Source organism: Mauremys reevesii, linkage group 2, assembly GCF_016161935.1.
Source record: "Mauremys reevesii isolate NIE-2019 linkage group 2, ASM1616193v1, whole genome shotgun sequence".
In the NCBI taxonomy this organism is placed as follows: Eukaryota; Metazoa; Chordata; order Testudines; family Geoemydidae; genus Mauremys; species Mauremys reevesii.
Window position 1 is genome coordinate 90,288,463 of NC_052624.1, and position 20,703 is coordinate 90,309,165.

A 20,703-nucleotide genomic window follows, 5' to 3' on the forward strand; every position below is an offset into this window, starting at 1 on the left:
AAGGAATCCCTGCCTTCTTTCTGTGAATTGTAAGAATCAGTGAACTAAGAAATCAATTAATGTTGAACAGTTTTCAAACTGAAAGGAAAATTATACTATCAGATCACAACTGTGTGAGTGCTTTGCTGCTGATCAAAATGGTTAGTCAGGACAAACTGCTCCTTTTGACTATGACCTATCAATCCCTCTTACAATCCACCATAAGAACATAATTGCTAGCTTTAAATCCACTACGCTTGAAGGCTCAGTAGAAAAGTTCAATGCAAGTTTATATTTATCTGGATGAAGTTATAGAAATCCAGTGTGGGGAAAAGCATCCTTTGCCAAGCGGCAGATTTAAAACATTAGAAAAAACAAGTGATGTTGCCATACTGAGTGGCTGGGATGCCAGATTGGATTTTTAAGCAGCATACATTTGCATTTCAAAAAACCATCATCAACATTTTTGCTGGAGATAAAATTCAGCTTGTCATTATACTTGATGTAGATACTGATCAAAGCAAAATTAATTAACTCAGAAATTTAAGGGTCAAAAATAAAAGGCAAACTATATGAGGAATAATAAAGTATAAGAATAACTATCAGAAGAGTCTCTCTCAAGCAAAGGTCGTTCTTTGTGTAGATTTTTATATGCAACATTATTCTGCCTACAGATTGAGCACTGTGGTGCTTTTATTCTAAGACAATCTTTAAAAAATATTGGTTTGTAGCATATAACAAGTACACAAGAGGTGCCAATAAGGAGCCAAGATAATGTTGCCCAGTTTCTTCCCATTGGCCAAATTCTGTCCTCAAATACATACATGCATCTCCCATTTGCAATAGTTATTTTGAATAAATATTGCCACTAGAATGCACCCAATTTTTTCCAGCAGATTTCGGCCTGTTAATCCCCTGACCCTCATTTTATATGGGAAAAACTGTCTTTCCACAAGATGCTAAATCCAGTTGTCCTCTGTCTACTCTGATTATGGAAGTTACTGCAGCCTTGTGTGTGGTGGGGAAGCAGGGGGAGTCGAGGATAGGTTCCATGTTTATGGAGGTGGTAAGAGTTTCTTTTGGAGGAGACTGTGGTTTTGTGTTCTCTGGATTAAAGGTTTTGTGTCACTTTTTTGTAAGAGCAGAGGATTGTCATGGTGTCCTTTTCTTTTCTTGCCCTATGCACTGTTGCCGTATTATGTAGCATGCCGTATGCCAGTCGCCTTCCTAAGTACCGCCCTCTCACCCGAGAAGAGTCTGCACTTCAGTGTGACTGTATGTCCAATATTTGTGAAGTGCTTTGGGATTCTGCTTGAGGGAAGCTGCTGTGTACATATTATATACACACACACATATATATACACACACGTATACATATATATGTGTGCGTGTGTGTGTGTGTGCGTGCATGTGTGCTCTTTGCTAACTCCACACTTATGGTAGTAATGACAGGTATCAACAAAAGTGGAGAACCACCTGGGGACTGAACTACTTTGTTCTTTGTGGTTTTTGCGTTTCATTTATTTCCAACAAGTTGTAGCTAAGTGAGGTGGAGCGGGAATGAGTTATTGCTCAAACTGTGCACTCTCCAGAGTTCAGAGGCATTCAGATCAAGGGGCTTGGATCAGTCCCACCCCTAACTATAACAATTCACACTCACACCTGAGGAGATAGTGTGGTTCTCAAAGATAGATAAGAGTAAAGAAGATTTTGTGGGGCATTTTTGTGTTTTGCTCTGTGTTTAATATTTGCTTCTTTCATATACATTTGATTTCCTCTTAGCATGTCAAGTCTGAAACTCTGAGAACTAGCCACAAACTGAGTGAGAATGTCCTCGCCAGAAGCTAGGATACACACATAAAAGTTCTCTCTCCACTTGAGTGATTTGTATTCCTAGTGATTTGGGTAGTCTGGATAACTGAATCAGGTACAATCCAGAATTTCTCTGGCAGACAGAAGCAGGGTGCACACAAGTGTCTGAGGTTGCCTGAAACAATCAAACACTATAGCTTGCAGAGTAACCTGTTTCCATTCATTTCTTTGTTCTTATCTATCCTTTGCATCAGGTCCCTGTTTCACTTACGTCTCAACATGCCAATGGGCCACAGAGTTTCCGTTCCAATACAAATGACAGGCTACGTTGTTGATCTCATTCACCTGGCAAAAAATTCTGTTAAGTCAGAATCACTTAACTCCCTTCAATATTATTGAGATTTCTGGCAAATCAATCTGTGTCACTTAGAGAAGGAGTAATAATTATAGTATTCAGATCAGAAGTGAGGTGCCAGGTCTACTCTAGGAACTTTTTTTGGTACAATAATGTCAATTAGGGATGTGATTTTTTTTTGCAACATTTCTATACTGGCAAAAGTCCTAGTGTAAATACTATTATACCGGCATAAAAGTGCTTTTGATAGAACAGCTTATTTCGCTGGGGGAATTGGTACTAGCTATACCATCAAAAGCACTTTTATGCTAGTATAACTTGCATCTACAAGAGGAAGGTTTCTGGTACAGCTAAACTGGCAAACCTTTTCTAGTATTGCTTATACTTAATTCTCAAAGACCAAGAACCCTGACAAGCTATGCTGGATAAAGACACTAAGCTGCAGTGGATGCAGACATGAAACATTTTAAAAGCAGTGCTGGAAAGCAGACAAAGAGTCCCTCACAACATACTACTAAGCTCTAATTTACACCATCACCTGGTTCCTAAGTATGTAAGTTGTATGAACTTAGAATGGCTAACCCATCAGTAAGTGGGTGTAGATAAGTCTACACCACAGCTTGCATATTTCCTCCAACTTTGATCCACATTGCTTTCACCAAGTCAAAAGAGAATAATGGATACCAGATCCTAAGAGCCCATTCTCCTCACAGGCCTCACAAGACAGATTTGCTACAGGGCTGCTAAAGTATTCTCTGAAGTGAACAACAATGAATGCATGGGCATGGAATCCTCTTGTTTTCACAGTATATAACAGGTGTAGGCAACCTATGGCACAGGTGCAGAAGGCGGCACGCAAGGTGTTTTTCAGTGGCACTCACACTGCCTGGGTCCTAGCCACCAGCCCGGGGGGGCTCTGCATTTTAATTTAATTTTAAATGAAGCTTCTTAAACATTTTAAAAACCTTATTTACTTTACATACAACAATAGTTTAGTTATATATTATAGACTTATAGAAAGAGACCTTCTGAAAATGTCAAAATGTATTACTGGCATGCCAAACCTTAAATCAGAGTGAATAAATGAAGACTTGGCACAGCACTTCTGAAAGGTTGCCGACCCCTGGTATATAAACAAGATAAGGAGATAGGCTGAGATTTCCAAAAGCCAGCACGGGACTTTAGACAGTCATTTCCTATTTTAATAGGGACTCAGTGTCAAAATCCCTTGAGCAGCTTTGAAAAGCATGCCACCTTCCCCTTCCCTCTCTCGCAGTTCCACTACATAGAGCTGATAGGTAGTCCCCCTGCACAATCACTCCGTGGCCATCCACCCACACAGAGTTGGTTCCACTGTTCTGAGACATTCTACAGCTCCTGCTCTGCTAAGTGAATTTCACGCTTCATGAAGAGAGCAGTATTTTTAATCATAATTATCTGAGTCTCCTATAATAATCAGGAAGCATTAATGGCTACAGGAGGGTTAGCACAAAATTTAATTTATGTTAATTTGTTAGAACAGTGAGTCTTATTTGCGGAGCACATTTGCCCTTGGTACAGCAACATGTTCATTTATAAACATCAACATGACCAAAAATGAAAATTACTGATTGAAAAAACTGTTAAACATCAAAATGCCATTAATATTTGTTGTCATAAAGATAATTAAAAACAAAAATTATGCTGTCCTATAAAGAAAAGTAACTACATATTTATTGCATTCGCTTTGCCAGTACAAATATTGCACTAACCCTGGGGAAGCGTGCATCCAAATGCATAAATGATGTACCTGAAAGTCAGTAGAGTTGAACGAAACAGTCATTAGTATTAAAATCTTGTTCAAACACTTGGCAGGGAACTTAGCCAACATTTGCACACTCATATAACTGAAATGATCAATCAAACTACAAACTGAAGGAGCAAATGTGAGGTAAACTGAGTTTTATGCATCTGGGTCCCTGACTGCATATTAAAGTTTTCACCCACAATTCGTCTTTAAGCAGTGTTACTTGTCACAGAATTACCGTGGGCAATTTATCAGCCATTAGAGCATGGTTTCTAAATGAAACACCTTCCCCTCCGCCATTCGGTAGTTTCTTGGGGCATCCAAATAGTTAAAGATTCAGGGGAAAAGTTTAGGAGGAAAAACCTCTTTGTTAATTCATCTGCCTGGCTGGCGATGAGAGACAAATGAAGCCTGTCAGAAAGAGTAATAAGCAAACACTGATGAGCTGGAGAGGATTTGCTTGAGCCCCAAAATAACACTGGGTTGGGCCACATCTTGACTTTTAAGAAAAGTTTCCAGCCATTTTGTTTGATGATTTATTCTGAAAAATGTAATCTATGTGAACAGCTCTCTAGGGCTGGAAGAGGCAGGCAGAAGGGTTCCACTTCTGCTGGGAGACTGCTGGGGGTGAACCAAATACCAAATATGCAGACACACAGGATGAAGTCTTGGCCTTATTGAAGTCAATGGGAGGATAGTCATTGACTTCAATGGGTCAGATTTCATCCCCACACACTTATTTATACAAAAAGTCAGTTAGATTTGGGCGTATCCCAAAATCACCTTATTAACCCCTCCCAGAGTTCTTAGGCTGACTCTCTGCATAGCAGTGTGAAAATGGTGAACAGGAATAAATTATTTTAGGTGGAGGGAGTGGCAAAATATACTGTGGCCATCTTGGTTTGTGAACATTTTTTAGCCTTCTCTGAAGCTGGAACTAACCCCACTGCTGATGGCTCAGCAACAGAATTAAAGCCAACTTGCTTCTTATGGACTTGATTCAAAGCCCACTGAAGCCAATAGAAAGGCTGCGATTGACTTCAGTGGGCCTTGGATCAGAGACCACGCACAACATTTTATTCAGATTTAGATTTCTGAATTCTGTCCAAGGTTCTATAGTTTTTAAAAAACGGCTGCCTAAATATATGGATTGATTTTCAAATGTGCTGAGCAACCCAATATATCTCACAGATGACAATGGAACATGGGCATGCTTACAGGGCCGCCCAGAGGGGGGCCCAAATCGGGCAATTTGCCCCAGGCCCTGGGCCCCGCAGGGGCCCCCAGCCCTGCATCCGCCTTCCCCCATCCCCCGGCGCCTCAGCGTGCTGCGTCAGGAGCGGCCCTGGACAGCGCTGCAGTGGCAGGACCTGAGCTCCTCTCACTGAGTCAGAGCCGTGTGGTAAGTGGGTGGGGCTGCAAGCCAGGGCCGCCCAGAGGGGGGGGCAAAGGGGGCAATTTGCCCCAGGCCCTGGGCTCCGCAGGGGCCCCCAAGAGAACAGCGGGGGCTCCCGCCTCCGCCCCTCTCCTGGAGCCTCAGCGCATCAAGCGCCGAGTCTCCGCCGGGGCCCGAGCCCCGCCCCGCTCCGAGCCGCGTCGTCAGGGGGCGGGGCTGGGAGCTCTGGGCTGAGCTCGGCTCCCTCCGCTCGGCGTGGAGCTCCCAGCCCCGCCCCCTCCCCACGCGGCTCTGAGCGGGACGGAGCTCAGGCCCCGCTGGCCACACGCTGCGGCTGTTCCGGCGAGGCGCTGAGGCTCCGGGTGAGGAGGGGAGGGGGGCGGGGCGGAAGCGGGGGCCACCGCCGAAGCGCAGCCCGGTCTTCGGCGGCGGGGGCCCTTCCATTCCGGGACCAGCGGTGGGGCCCCCGCGCCGAATTACCGCCGAACCGGGCTGCACTTCAGCGGCGGGTCCCGCTTCGGCGGTAATTCGGCGGCGGGGGACCCCCGCCGCGGGTCTTCGGGGCACTTCAGCGGCGGGTCCCGGAACGGAAGGGCCCCCTGCCGCCGAAGACCCGGGGCCCCCGGAATCCTCTGGGCGGCCCTGCTGCGAGCTCCGGTGCCACCGGAACCACGCCGCTGCAGTGCTGTCCGGGGGACAGGGCAGCTCCTGGACGCGGCACGCTGAGGCTCCGAGAGAGGGGAGAGGCGGCGGTAATCCAGGAGCGGCGCTGGACAGCGCTGCTGGGGGCGGTCAGGGGACAGGGATGGGGGGTTGGATTGTGGGTGTTCCGGGGGTCTGTCAGAACTCAGCGGGGTGGGGGTGGATGGGGTTGGGGCAGTCAGGGGACAGGAAGGCTGGTGGGGGCTAGTTGGGGGGGCGGCAAGGGGACAAGGAGCAGGATGGGTCGGGGATTCTGAGAGGGCACTCGGGGGGCAGGAAGTGGGTGGGGGTCAGATAGGGGGCGGGGCCAGGCTGTTTGGGGAGGCACAGCCTTCCCTACCCAAATGCTCATTCAGCAGTTTGAGGCTTGCAGACAGCTATTTAACACAAAGACCCAAGCTGTTATCTTTTTCCTTAGGACTACCATCCCTTTCACTTCTCAAATGCCAGATTATAGTCTACATTTAATTTCAGTTCCATAGGGAGATTCATGTCAGGGGAGGGTAGCTTCATTAAAATTAGCCACTTTAGATTAACAGTGATAGAGCCAAGAGAGCCATGGGGGAGGGATCATATGAGAAGAGCATTATCCTATGCCACCTACCTCCTTCCCAACCCTACCAAGGGAGACCCCCATCTCCTGCATTCCCCGAGGCTCCAGAGGGGTTAATTCAGTGGTTCTCAAACTTTTGTACTGGTGACCCCTTTCACATAGCAAACCTCTGAGTGCGACCCTCCCTTATAAATCAAAAACACTTTTTTATATATTTAACACTATTATAAATGCTGGAGGCAAAGTGGGGTTTGAGGTGGAGGCTGACAGCTTGCGACCCCCAGTAATAACCTTGTGACCCCCTGAGGGGTCCCAACCCCCCAGTTTGAGAACCCCTGGGTTAATTTAATTTTAGCACCCTGTGTCCATTCACACGCATGTGCTATTTTGAGCATTTCAGTTTTCACAGCATAGGCTCATCCCAGATTCTGGAACAAGCTCAAATGCTCAGTTCATGGAGTATGTACATAAGCTATACTAAAGACAAACCTACAGTAACCGTCTCCAGTTTGTGAGGGACACCATGGAGCCAGTCTCTAGGAAACAGATAAATTCATGGAGGTTAAGTCCATTATGGCTGTTAGCCAGGATGGGTAAGGAATGGTGTCCCTACCCTCTGTTTGTCAGAGGGTGGAGATGGATGGCAGGAGAGAGATCACTTGATCATTACCTGTTAGGTTCACTACCTCTGGGGCACTTGGCATTGGCCACTGTTGGTAGACAGGATACTGGGCTGGATGGACCTTTGGTCTGACCTAATATGGCCATTCTTATGTTCTTATGTTCTAAGCTAAATGAACCCAAAGTTATGGAGACAGATATGAGTCAAGGAAGCCAGCAGAGTATCAGAAACCTGGAAAAATCTCTGACTGGATGGGCTCAGGCGTCTGGTCACAAGCTGAGGTGGTTCAAAAGTTTTGGATTTTTTTAAGCAGCATTTTTTTATTGTTTCTTTAAACAATCAAACACAGCAAGCAGCAAATATTTGGCCACACACTTCTAAAACCCCAAACCATGTTCAGGTTTCGGCAGACTAATTTCAGCTTTAAAAAAACCACAACAAATTTTGAAGGAAAGCAGACATTGTCCGTGATTTTTTCTGCTTTTAAAAAACCACTAGTTTTTAATCCAAAAAAAGTTTTGATGGAAAATATTTGTCCAACCCTTTTAATGAGCTTTAATGCCTTTTAGCACTAGCTGATGCTGAGAACCAGTGATACCTTGTAAAGGTGACTTGAAAAGAAGTTTTCTCAAAACTGGGTTTGTGCTGAGATGTGGAAGGTTTTAAAATGTTTATTTTTCCCAGGGCCGCCCGGGTGGGGAGGGGGGAAGGAGGGGCGGCAAATGGGACAATTTGCCCCAGGGCCACAGGGGACCCCATGAGAATATAGTATTCTATAGTATTGCAACTTTTTTTTATGGAAGGGGCTCCAAAATTGCTTGCTGAATCCTCTGGACGGCCCTGCATGCTTATCACCTTTGAAAAATCAAACCATTTCTATTTAGGTGCTTAAATATGCATGTAAGTACCTAACTTTGGGCATCTAAGTTTGAAAGTTTGGGTTTGTGTATGTGTGTATTAGTTTTTACTTGAAAAACTGGATGTTTACTTATATATAATATGGAACCCAGGAATTTTACTCATTCTAGGGCAAATGCACTCACACACAATGGTGCAGGAGAATTTACCTCTAAGATTCCCACTGTGATAAATGGAGACTGATAACCATACATCTGGTACTACAGACAGCAGGATCACACATAGTATGCATGTACCCTTTATTCTACTGAAAGCTTTCTGGAACTGTCCACATTTAAAGTATTTCTGCTTGCAATTCAGTGCATCAAGATTGCAAACTTCTTTCTTTTTATTGTACAATTCAAGTTTAACAGACCTCTACACTGTAATTTCAGAAATCCAAGCATAACTTACCTTCGGAGGAGGAGGGTACAAATGACAAAATGGTTGTCCCGCATTCTGTTTACACAGCTTAATGGAATGGCATACCACATCAGCATTCAATTTATACTTTAACCTAAAGGGAAATGGTGCACAACAAAGACCATTAAGCTCTCCTGGGTATTAGGAAATATAAACTACTTCAATGGAAGGGTGAGTATCCAGAATACTAAGACCCTTAACTCATTTTATAATGGTCTTTAAGCTCAGCTCAGTGTAGCTGCCTGAACATAATTATTTTCTGCCATTGCATTTTACTCAGCATTTAAAACCAGATTCCAGGGTGAAGAAGCCCTGAGCTTTACATACTGCCCCATAATCAAATATATTATAACTGTACTCATTTTCAAGCAACCATACACATGACAAAGACTTAAAGGATAAAGTTAATCCAGATGCAATTTGGCTAGTACAAATTTTCAGTCCCTGACTCAACAAAATAACTAGAAATCCTTCGAATCTCTAGTCAGATACAAGTACCAAGATTGTTTCCTTCTTTTGGGACAAACCTCTGGGTTTATAGAGAATTAAATCAAGATGTTTGATTACTGAACTACTTAGCTCTGTAGCATGGTTTCCAGGCTAGATTAAAAAAAAAACCCTAAGGAAGTAGAAAGTAAAGCAAACATTCATTTAATTAATCTGAGAATTTCCAAAGAGGAATAAATGATCTACTTTTATTTTTAAAGGAATTTAAATTAGTTTGTGGGTCTCCCAAGTGCTCAAATCAAGGTCAGGGGCTGGAAGCAAGTAGAGGATGACAGTTAGAAAGCCCATTAAGGTAAAAAAAGGAAGCTAGGGAACAAGAGATTAAAATATTATGACCCTTATGATATTATGATCTCCCCCACACACCATTGGTTCAAGAACTTTCTTCCACAGCCAAATGGACTGAATTTCAAAAGGTAACAAAGACAGGTGGACCTGATTTGAGATTTACAGATGTATAGGTCTATAAAAAGGCTTAGTAGTAGCAGCTGGCAATAGCATTTATTAATTCATTCAGGTACAGCTGTATGGGACCAGAGCATAGGTGGTCTGGCCTGGTGGGCACAGCCAGGCTAAGGTCTGCTCACCAGGAACAGTAGTTGCCAGGCAGGAGCTGGAGGAAGCACTAGCAAGCAGGTTCCATAAGCAAGAGTCAGGGTCAGAGTCAGACTGGACTAGGAGACAGGAGATCAAGCAAAATCTGGTGTTGCAGCAGGCCAAAGTCTATATGGTTGTCCAGACAACTTTCCTGGGGTTAAATAGACTGCTTGGCCAATCAGAGGTTCCTCAGGGTATCGTCACTCTGAGTCTTTTGGGTGACACTTGCAGTGGCGCCTATTCTTCATTGTGCTACCTGGCTGTGCCTCCGCCTGGCCTCCAGGGGTGCTGTGGGACTATCAGCCATCCCAGTCTCTGCAGACCCGGTTTTAGTCCCTGGGTCCTTACAACAGCTAACTTCAGTCTATTGCCAAAACTACCTAATCAAGTGTCTCTCTGGAACACCATATATATGAAAGAGTTTTACTCACTTTCATACTAATGGGACTTGAAGAGTGAACCTCCCACACTTCACACTGACAATACATCAGTACATTAAAAACCAAAACCAATCTTTCAAAACAAGCAAACTTTAGATGAAAAATTAGTACTTACAGTTTAATTAGTTCTGGTCCATAAAGCTCAGCTACCAAATAACAGATGCCTTGCAAGTTCAGTATTTCTGGAAAACATACATTTTTGAAACAATGGAACATAATTAAAGCTAGCTTTACAAACTCATGAAACACAGCAGGATTTGCTTTATCAAGGTAAATCTCAGGTTATTTTAGAGAAAAGCATGTGCTCAGTCAGTGGTTTGAGCACATGACTCTGAACCAGAAAATTCTTCTAACCAAAGCTCTGACTCTTTGTGTGTCAGTAGGTGAGTCATACAGAACTATTGTGAGAATTAATGTTTAAGTGCATTAATGATGAATAGCATAATGTAAGTGCTAAGAATTATCATATTTATTATAGAGCATTTTCTAAGCAGTTTAAGGGCAAAGCACTTGTTATATTGTAGCTCAAAAAGAAAGCAAAACAGATAAATCAATGTGCAGAAAATGATGTATGAGTTCATATTACTGCTAGAATTACTTACGGTCTTCAAGTGTTTATGCAGGTAAAAAACTCATCTCTTTAGTATAGAAATAATTTTGCAATGAATAACAGAAGGAGTAATTATACTTTGGCAAATAACTATCGTGTTCCTTTTTCCTTTCATCTTTCACATTACTATGGCCTTTCTAAATACTGACTAAAACCTCATTCTTTTAAGTTGAATGAATAAGAATACACATCGAAATACAGTTTATAAAAAAAACTTTAGCAACATATTTACTGAAAAAGACAGTAAGGGAAAAAGGTGCACTGCTGTGAGAGACACCTGAGTTTGAATCCAGTTACAATCTAATACTAGGGTCCGATCTTGTAATTCTGTGGAGGAATGGGAGTATTTCCTGCATATAACTGGACTCAGGCCTGATTCAGCAAAGCACTTGAACATATTGTTAAATGCGTCTCCATTCAGTACAGCACTTAAGCATGTGCCTAACTTTAACCATATGCTTAAGAGCTGTGCTGAACAGGGATGTACTACTCAATTGGGGCTGTTATGCCGATCAGTCTCCTGTATCTTGTAATCAACAACTGGATATCAGTTTTTGCTTATTAATAAGCAGTGAAGCACGACTCATAGCCAGACATTAAAATAAAGGTGCATTTACACAGGTATCTATATGGTAAACGTGGCAAAATACAGAAGCAAGAATAAAGCCCACAACTCCTAGGACTTCAGAAAGTAGCTATGTCCAAGTCTCCAGTCACCTCCCCCTTAAACACTGTTCCCCAAACGCCTATGTATCTCTCTCCTGTCCGTCTTAATGTGTCCAAATAAACGCTTAGGATCCACCAATCAAAGTAGCTATCCTTCCTCACCCAATCAGATTAATCAGAACCAACATCCAGCTGGAGTGGTCTATTCTAAGGTTCTTCCCCAGACAAAAAGTATTTCCTTCCAAAACACCGCTAGGTTTTAAGACAGCAGTGGATCTGACTCTCCTCTCACTCCCACCAGAGTAAATCAGGAATAATTCCACTGATGTGAACGGAGTGACACCAGTGTAAAATCTGCATAAGTGAAGCGAGAACCAGGCCCAAAAAGTTTAACAATGTAGCTGTGAGCGCATAAATTAAATACCCAACTATCTCTTCATGATAAGGTGTTGCTGATAGCTGCAGGAGCTACTGTAGCTTAAATATTTTATTTCAATCAAGTTATTAGCCTCATTTATTTGCCTCCTTTGCCACATAATTTCTTTCGATTGGATTTTTATAATCAATCTGCTGGTTTAAAATGGGTCTCCTAACCAGAATTAGATTTTGCCATTACCCTCCTGAAACGGCACATGCAGTGGGTGGCAACAGTCCCATGTCTGCTCTCATCACTGATTAAAATACCCTTGGTAAAACTAGCCAGCAAGCCAGCTGGCTCTTTGAAGTGTCCTGTAAGAGAAAATAGCTGGCTTCCCCAACATCTCCCATGCTGGACAAAAGCTGACAGCATCCTCTGATGTTTCCCATTGCGGAGACAAGCCAGCAGGTTTGTACAATGTCTCTTGCCCAAGAAGAGATAACTGGTTGGCTCAACCTCGCTAGCAGCTAGGAGGAGGGGTTGGTTTGGCTTGCCATCAAATCTAGAAAGTAGACATTGGGGAGCTGGCTAGCTAGAGCCATTTCTATGCACATAATTCCTTATGAGCGTAAGAATATCCAGTGGCATAACAAAAATAATGGCAGGCTCCAGGGGGAATAGCAATAACATAAAACTGCCCTAGGGTAAATATAGTCTTCTTGGATTGTACGTATTACATTCAACATTTGGCTTCAGGCAATATACCACAACCTCTGACCAATATTTTATATTTATGTCCTCAGAGTCAGTCAGTATTTGTACTTACACACATCTCCTGCTGTGCTGTATGCACACAGATACAAAGAGAAGAATACACAGAAGTCTTTTTTATCGAAACAAGCCTTGCTAGGGGAAAGAGGTTCAAGTAAAAAAATGTGTATTTTAAGAGAGTGAAGAATATTGACCTTAAAGGAAGTTAGATTAGGCCAACAGAAACCACAAGCTCCCTTTAGTTCCTCTAAAAACCTATTGTTGTACATTAGTTTTGTTTTTGTTATTCACACGAGGCTCTTCAGGCATATATATATATATATATAATAATAGAATTGCTCCTTCAGCTTAAATGGTACCTTTTTCCTCAACAGCTCTGCTCCCTGTGTGCATTCAAAATAATATCTATTGACCTGAGTGATAAAAGTAAGTTGTTACTACTTTTTACTCCTGTTAGCTCCGCAGAGCCTATACATCTAGGAGAGAGAGGGCTGGATTGCATTCTGGCTCATGCATCAGCCACAGAATTGTTAACTAATTTCTAGTCCCGGGTCAAACTTTTCCCTCAAGGAATAGCAATAGCTTCCATGTGTCTCACTGAAGATAATGAGTTTGCACAGATGTAACTTGAAGGGATGAGGGGGTTTTATACATACAGAGGAGGGCAGAATTTTGCCTGTAGAATTTTTACACTTGCAGTGATGCATAAACGAGAAAGAATGCAACTTGACCTTCAGAGTGGAGGGCAGGTTTACAGGTCTGGCAGTTAAAAATAAATTTCATCACTTGTACACTGAACAAATTTGAAATAGATTCACCGTGTGAAAATAAACACGGAACCATAGTGTGTCATCTTTACAGAGCCTTTTTGGTTTTGTGTTTTTTTAGAAGAAAACCCTACTTTAACAGCAGTATTAGGGTTTACAATTGAAACTCTATCGTTATCTGCCTGTGATGTCAAAAATGAAAATATGTCTCATGGAACAGGAACTGACTGACCATCATTTGACTCAGTGAATGACCTCTAGCAAACCCTTCTCCACACCTTAGAAAGGATAGAATTATTATTCTACATGCATCCTCCATGACACTAGGGACTAAAGAGCAAGACATTAGTTTTTCAGAGATGGAATTACTAAAATACTGTATAAAAAACTCTTTAATGAAAAATCCTAAACTGGCTTTTTAAATTAATGATGTTAGAGACAGCATCAACTTTAGATTCATCGGTTCCAAGGCCAGAGGGGACCATTGTGATCCTCTGATCTGCCCTTCGGTACAGATCTTTTAGAAAAACATCCAATCTTGATTTAACAATTGTCAGTGATGGAGACTCTGTCATGACCCTTGAGGGGTAGCTCTCCTGCCTGCCTTTTGTGAACAGCACCTCTTCCCCTTCTCCCCTCAGCAGCACAGCACCTGCCTGATCTCATTCGGGCCTTGGCTGCCAATGCGAGGCAGCAGATTTGCAGGGCTAGATATGCCATCAGCATGCTGCGGATTGTGTTACTGTTGCACCAGTGCAGCCCCTGGGTTATGTTTTGTATGGGGGAGTGAGGTACTGTTCCCTACGAGCACCATGGGATACATCTAGTCAATTTTAAAAAGTTACTTTAAAGTAATTGAATGTCTTACATCTGCCCTTCAGTCCCTCTGCTAGTTTTTGTGACTTTACAACAACAGTTTCCTATTTCTGAAAATGTTTTCATCTTCCCAGTTGCTATGTAAGGACTTGCACAAATGTAAGGGAAACTGACTGGATATACAGTGAAACTGACTATTCTTTAAGTGCTGACAAATATACAAAGTAAACAAACTGGGGGTATTATATGCAAGTATCTTTGGGGTGAAATTCTGGCTCCACTAAAGTCAGTGGGAGTTGTCACTGACTTTAATGAGCCACAATTTCACCCTTGATATCTTTCACATACACTATTCGTAGATGGTGTAACAGTAGTGAGTAAAAAGCAACAGAGTCATGTGGCACCTTATAGACTAACCAATGTATTGGAGCATAAGCTTTTTGTGGGTGAATATCCACTTCCTCAGACGCATGTCCAGACTAACACGGCTACCCCTCTGATACTTGATGCCAGTAGTGGGTAAAACATTTTCAGATTCAAGTGAATTTTTAATTAACAGTGAAATACAGTGGTACCAGCATAACATATGGTGTATTTGATATTTACCAGGTAGATAGTTGCAGAGTCTCTCTATTGCTTCTTTTGCTGTACAGTTGTGAAACATTGCAAGCTGTTCAATTACTGATACCACAAGCACACATCCTGCAAACAAGCAAAACAAAGAGATCACTATCTCATGCATATGACAAGATAAAATAGAGTGTCTATATAGCCAAGTGGACATGAACCATTGGGTGTATTGTTTTTTGAGATGTTCCATGGCTGATAATATTTCTGAACTCTCCCCCACCCCACCCCCCCCACACTATATTTCTAACTTTTAATAAAACAGTGCTACTTATCAAGCCAGAGGTTGGATGCAATTGGTAGATGAATGCACAAAACAACCTGAATTTTATATAGCCATATTTAGATCTGGTCAAGACTCCCATCAAATCTGACATTTCAAAATTTGTTTTAATTCTGAATCAGAAGAAAACCATACATTTCCTGGAACAAAAACTTTCTGAAAACAAAATTCATTCTAATAAAATCAAGATGTTTTGTTCCAAATGTTGATTTTTGTATGTTATATCATAACTGCATATAAAATAAATTTATAAAAACCACGATGAAATAAAATATTAAAATGTTTCATTCTAATAATGTAGAAATGCTTTTTTATTAAAAAAATGTGAATTAAATTTTGTCAAAATCTACATGTTGTAGCAGAAAGTTAAGTTTTCTACAAAATGGTATTTTCCAATAGAAAAATATTTTGTTAGAAATTTTTAACTAGCTGTAGCTACACTGGTGAGAAACACCGTACAAACAAACAATTTTCTAGGTTTGATTCTTGTCCCTAGTGTGAACCCACCTGCACCTAAGAAACAAACTGAGGAAGGAAAAAAAATATTCTACAGATCCAATACTATTCCAACAGACAGTATTGTAATCAGCATCTTGGCACTCTGCACATAGCTGGCAATCACATGCCCATGGTTGATTCACAGTCACGTAACTGTTACATCTTCACAGCATGCACCTGGACAGAAATAGGTAAAAGCTGAAGGCCAAAATCTCCTGTATGACTGTAGATTAGATATCACCAACCGCAAATATAACATATCAAACAAAACACTCCCGTGACAATATGGCATAGTCCTGCACAGGATCTCTGTAGGAGTCAATGGAGGTTCTACACACAGAGGACTTGAAAGAGCAGGCCCTGAGACAGCAAAATAAACATTTGCTAAGGCCAAAATATTTCCTAAATTCACCATGCTCCCTTTATGTGGTTATAGGAATTTGGCCGCCCCAAGCAGTCATGCCTGCGGGAGGTGCACCGGAGCCACGGGACCAGCGGACCTCCCGCATGCATGACTGCGGAGGGTCCGCTGGTCCCGCAGCTCCAGTGGAGCAGTCGCAGTCATGTCTGCGGGAAGTCCGCTGGTCCCGCGGCTCCGTTGGACCTCCCGCAGGCATGACTGCGGAAGGTCCGCTGGAGCCGGCTGCCGCCCTGCCGGCAAAATGCCGCCCCAAGCGCGCGCTTGGCACGCTGGGGTCTGGAGCCGGCCCTGATACATGGGTCATTTTCTGAGCTCTGGTAAGCACAGGGACTGCTCGTTGCCGCTCCAGCCCTGAGCAAGTGGGAACACAGCCTTGCCTCCACTGAACCAGACAGCAGAGCAAGGCTGGTGCACCAGAGGAATGGCAGAGAATGAGGGAAGAGGTTCTATTGAATCCCAACAGAGCACATTTCATTCTCCTTGTGTGCAAGGGGCAGCACTGTACATTGGCCAAACCGGACAGTCTCTACACAAAAGAATAAACAGACACAAATCTGACATCAGGAATCATAACACTCAAAAACCAGAAGAACACTTCAACCTCTCTGGCCACTCAGTAACAGACCTCAAGGTGGCAATTTTGCAACAGAAAGACTTCAAAAACAGACTCCAACGAGAAACTGCTGAGCTTGAATTGATTTGCAAATTAGATACCATTAACTCTGGCTTGAATAGAGACTGGGAATGGCTGAGTCATTACACTACTTGAATCTATTTCCTTATGATAACTAGCCTTACACCTCTTGGTCAACTGTCTGTAATTGACCATGTTGATTATCACTACAAAAGTTTTTTTCCTGCTGATAACAGGTCATCTTAATTAATTAGCCTCTTAGAGCTGGTATGGCATCTTCTCTGTATGTGTGTATATTTATATATATATATATATATATATATATACACACTCTTCTTATATGTTCCATTCTATGCATCCGATGAAGTGGGCTGTAGCCCACAAAAGTTTATGCTCAAATAAATTTGTTAGTCTCTAAGGTGCCACAAGTACTCCTGTTCTTTTTAAGATCTATTTGTTTCCAGCACCCCAAATAAAGAGTTCCCTTTGTATTCAATACAGCTAAGTCCTGTCTCTTTTCTCCCACCACTACTGAGGAGATTCAGATCTCAGGTTTTGGTTTAACACAAAATAGAGATGCAAAATTCAAATACTGATACAGATCCAAGCTTTCCCAAAGCTCAGAGCTATTAACATGCAGGGTTTTGGTCAGACCTATATCTAGTAAGGGGCAGTTAAATTCTCTATTGATGATCTTACCACAATGTGCTAATAAACCAAACAAGGTGTTATTTTCCCACATAAGGCTGCGATATTCTTCATGGACCAGGTTATGAGTTCGAAAGTGGTGGAGAAAATATACCACCATTGGAAATTATTAGGCCCAATCTCTTTATTGAGAGTTTTTATTACAAGGTAATATAATTCTATATAGAGAAAAGCAAACCTTATATTTTATAGGAAGTAATTCAAGGACATGAATGGGAATAGCAGGCAGCTCACCATCTCATGGTAGACATAAAAAAAACTCTGCTTCACTATACTTAACCTCATTAAACAAAACCCTCAACAGGACTCCTTAACAGATGTAATTTAGAAGGCATGCTAATGATTAGAATGGATACTTACATAAAACAGAGAATAAATTGAAACAGACACCAAGGAAGAAAGACAGCAGTACATTTCAAGAAACTAGCACTTAACCAAAAAAATAAATTCATAACGAAGAAAATATCCCAAATAATAAAGACCTTAGCAACAAAAGCAGAGACCCAACATCAATGCCCAGAGCAGACATACTGTACATCCCTATACCCACCATGGAAACCCTGCTAGGAACATATCCAGGAGGGACTTCTATTCTGTATACCTAGAGCCCCACCACTGTAATGTCTGAGCACCTTACAAATATTAGCTTTAACCACAAGACTACCCTTCCTTTCACAACCCTTGGTCTAAAGAGTTTACTGTCTTGGAGACAGGAGTAAAAAGATGAGATGCACTAGCCAAACGAGAGGCAGGAGTTGGCTTTGACATTTCTAAATAGTAGTAGTTATTATTTTTCATTTTTGTTGTGTGTGGGCCTCACTGAAGAAGTGACTCTTCAGGGAAGATCTGAATGAAGACGGGACACTGGCTGGGAGAAGTGGGTTCGGAATGTCATGCATTGCATTCATGGCAGCCTGGAAAAAGTGCAAAGATGGGAGCAGGAGAAGAAAACTCTAGGGGCATCAAGGTCAACACTGTTGGCAGAGCAAAAGGCACGAGGGGAGAATGTGAGAAGAGACAAGAGCCGAATGTAGGCTCCGGCAGATCTGAGCACAGCCTGGAATCCAGGGCAAAATGTTCAAATTGATGCCCTGGCAAGGAGAACCTGATGGAGTGGTTCAAACAAGGAGTGAGAGGATCTATTGACAAATTCCAAGCATGGTCACATTCACAGAGAAAAGACATGTTCTCTCCCCCTACCAATAATGTAAGTCAAATTTGCAGAGATTTTCATTTAGATTTTGAACATCTACATCCTCAAGCTGAGCAACCTGTCACTTTGAGCAGCCGAAGGTGACAGAGACTGCAGGGTAGAAAAATAATGTTCCATTTGTCTTTGTTATATAACAGAGAACTCAACATTTTCACTGCTGTTTTGCCACCTAAGCCCCTGATAGCATTCCCTCTGTATCTCCTGTTCACGATATATTCATCCATTTCTCAATTAACAAAGCAATAAAGTGCACATCTGCTTTTCTTTCAAAGCCCTGTACTGTAGCCATTTATAGCGGGGATGAAGTTTCAGCCATAGCCATGGTTACGATCCTGTCAGTCCTTGTGGAATTCTTCTTCCTACCTCAAGCAACTTCTTGCACTCTATCAGGCGGGAAGGAATTATTTGCTGTTGTGGTTAGGGATCCATATAGCTGCCATTTAATGTAACCAGTCAGTGTAATACCATACTCTCATTGATGATGTGATTATATGTTGTAATCATAGCATGTTTGCAGTCAAGCAGAAAGGGGAGGATGTACATCCTCTGTCATGTCACTTCTTTTCTGGTCTTCATAGTCGTATTATAGTATCCAAAAACTGAACTAAGTATCATATTCACTTCATATTTCAGCTGCAGCAGCATGTCAATAAGATGGATGCAAGAATGTTAATTACACTGTTAGATGGATGCATGTTCAGATTGCATTCCGATGTATTACAGACAGATTTTATTTCAGTGTAAAACTAAGACTGATAGAAAACAAATCAACATAACAATTCATCCTTTCCTTCCCAATGCCCTAGAAGAGAATGACACATGGTAAAGTTATAAATATTCCCCAAGTGGATTTTTGGGAAGTTTAGGGTGGAATTCTCTCTTTAAATTATAAGATATTCAAGGCAGGGACTGTGCCTTAGTGCACACTGATCATATCATAATCATAATCATACACCATTTATACAATCAATTTTTCTCCAGGCATATACTTACAACATCAGCAGAGTTCACTTTTGCTACAACCTTTATTTTAAAAAAAAACTTCACAATAAGCAGACAAATCATCAGCTCCTCACACAGAAATATTAGCAAATCTTCATAAGACTTTTATGGTCTGTACTCTGTTGGCTAAAAATGGAAAATCATTAGGTAGATAAAAACGAAATGAGGGGGGAAAAAAAGAAAAGTCAACTGCCTTTGAAGACCTGGTGAAATCTCACCGCTTTAATCACTTCTGCTGATGTCAGAGAATATTTTCAGAGAGCATATAAGCTTTTTAATACTGTGGGCTCAGTGGAAAAGCAAGTTACCCAGTTTCAGATCTAGAAATATCTGTTTATAGCTTTTTTTAACTCAGCGAATTGATATTTGATTTATTTTTAATAATAATAGATGTGAGGCACATCTGAAGCAAGTTAAATTGGTTCCTCAATTGAAGTTGAAAACTTGCATTTATTTTATAGTGTGTGGGATTTTCTTTATAAACAAGATTTGAGAAATTGACTGTTCCATGGTACTTGATAATAGGTTTCAATGCCTTGACAGGTTGAAGAATGTTTTCTCTAGGAGAAATGCATTGGTATTATAATGCCTACTAGCCATTAGAAACTAGACTCTGGTATTAATAAAATACCTGTCTCTTTTGGAGATAGTTTGTCCCATTTGCTATTAATTTATGAGGAGATAAGAGGAAACCATAACCATTTTACTCAGCAGCAGTAATATGAAAATTCACATGGCAAGGAGCACTTCTCCCCATGTATTTGAAAATAGTGTATAATAATAAAATGACATTACCAATAGACTAGAAAAAAATCATATCCTTATAATAAAACCAGAGCAAGAGAGATTCATTTCTTGGCCATGCAGCCTCTAGCAATCTGAGCAGACTGTTTAACTTAATCCACTTCTGCAGCAACATACAAAAGAAACTATCATTAGAATTATATCTATGGCTGCTGTGAAAGTGTCAAGGCACACAGAGTTGCCTCTTTAGTTTTCAGGTTTCTGATTGCAGATAAGTTTGTGTAAATCCAAGACTTTATTAAATGGATTCTCTGGCACTCTACATGAACCCACAGAACTTCATGTTACTGGATGAGAATAGCTTGCCATCCTTTACTTTGATCTAGGGTTCTAGACAATGGAGTTTTTCCTCACCCCTCTACCCACTTTACTGAACTCCTAGTTAAGCAAACTGCCCCTCTGAAAAGTGCAGTTCAGACATGAAATGAGAGAAAGGCTGAGGGGCTTTCCAGGCAG

At 41.7% G+C, this 20,703-nt stretch overlaps 1 protein-coding gene across 4 annotated transcripts in view; it reads right to left on the reverse strand.

Annotated features, from left to right (window-relative positions):
- AOAH (acyloxyacyl hydrolase) overlaps positions 1–20,703 on the reverse strand; it is a 114,285-nt gene that overhangs the window by 83,744 nt on the left and 9,838 nt on the right. For all 4 annotated transcript variants that reach the window (XM_039526636.1, XM_039526634.1, XM_039526635.1 and 1 more), the window contains exons 3-5: positions 14,664–14,759; positions 10,185–10,251; positions 8,517–8,619 (exon numbers count right to left, since the gene is read on the reverse strand). In XM_039526636.1, the coding sequence (XP_039382570.1) occupies positions 8,517–8,619; positions 10,185–10,251; positions 14,664–14,759 (266 nt within the window). The remainder of the gene's footprint in view (positions 1–8,516; positions 8,620–10,184; positions 10,252–14,663; positions 14,760–20,703) is intronic.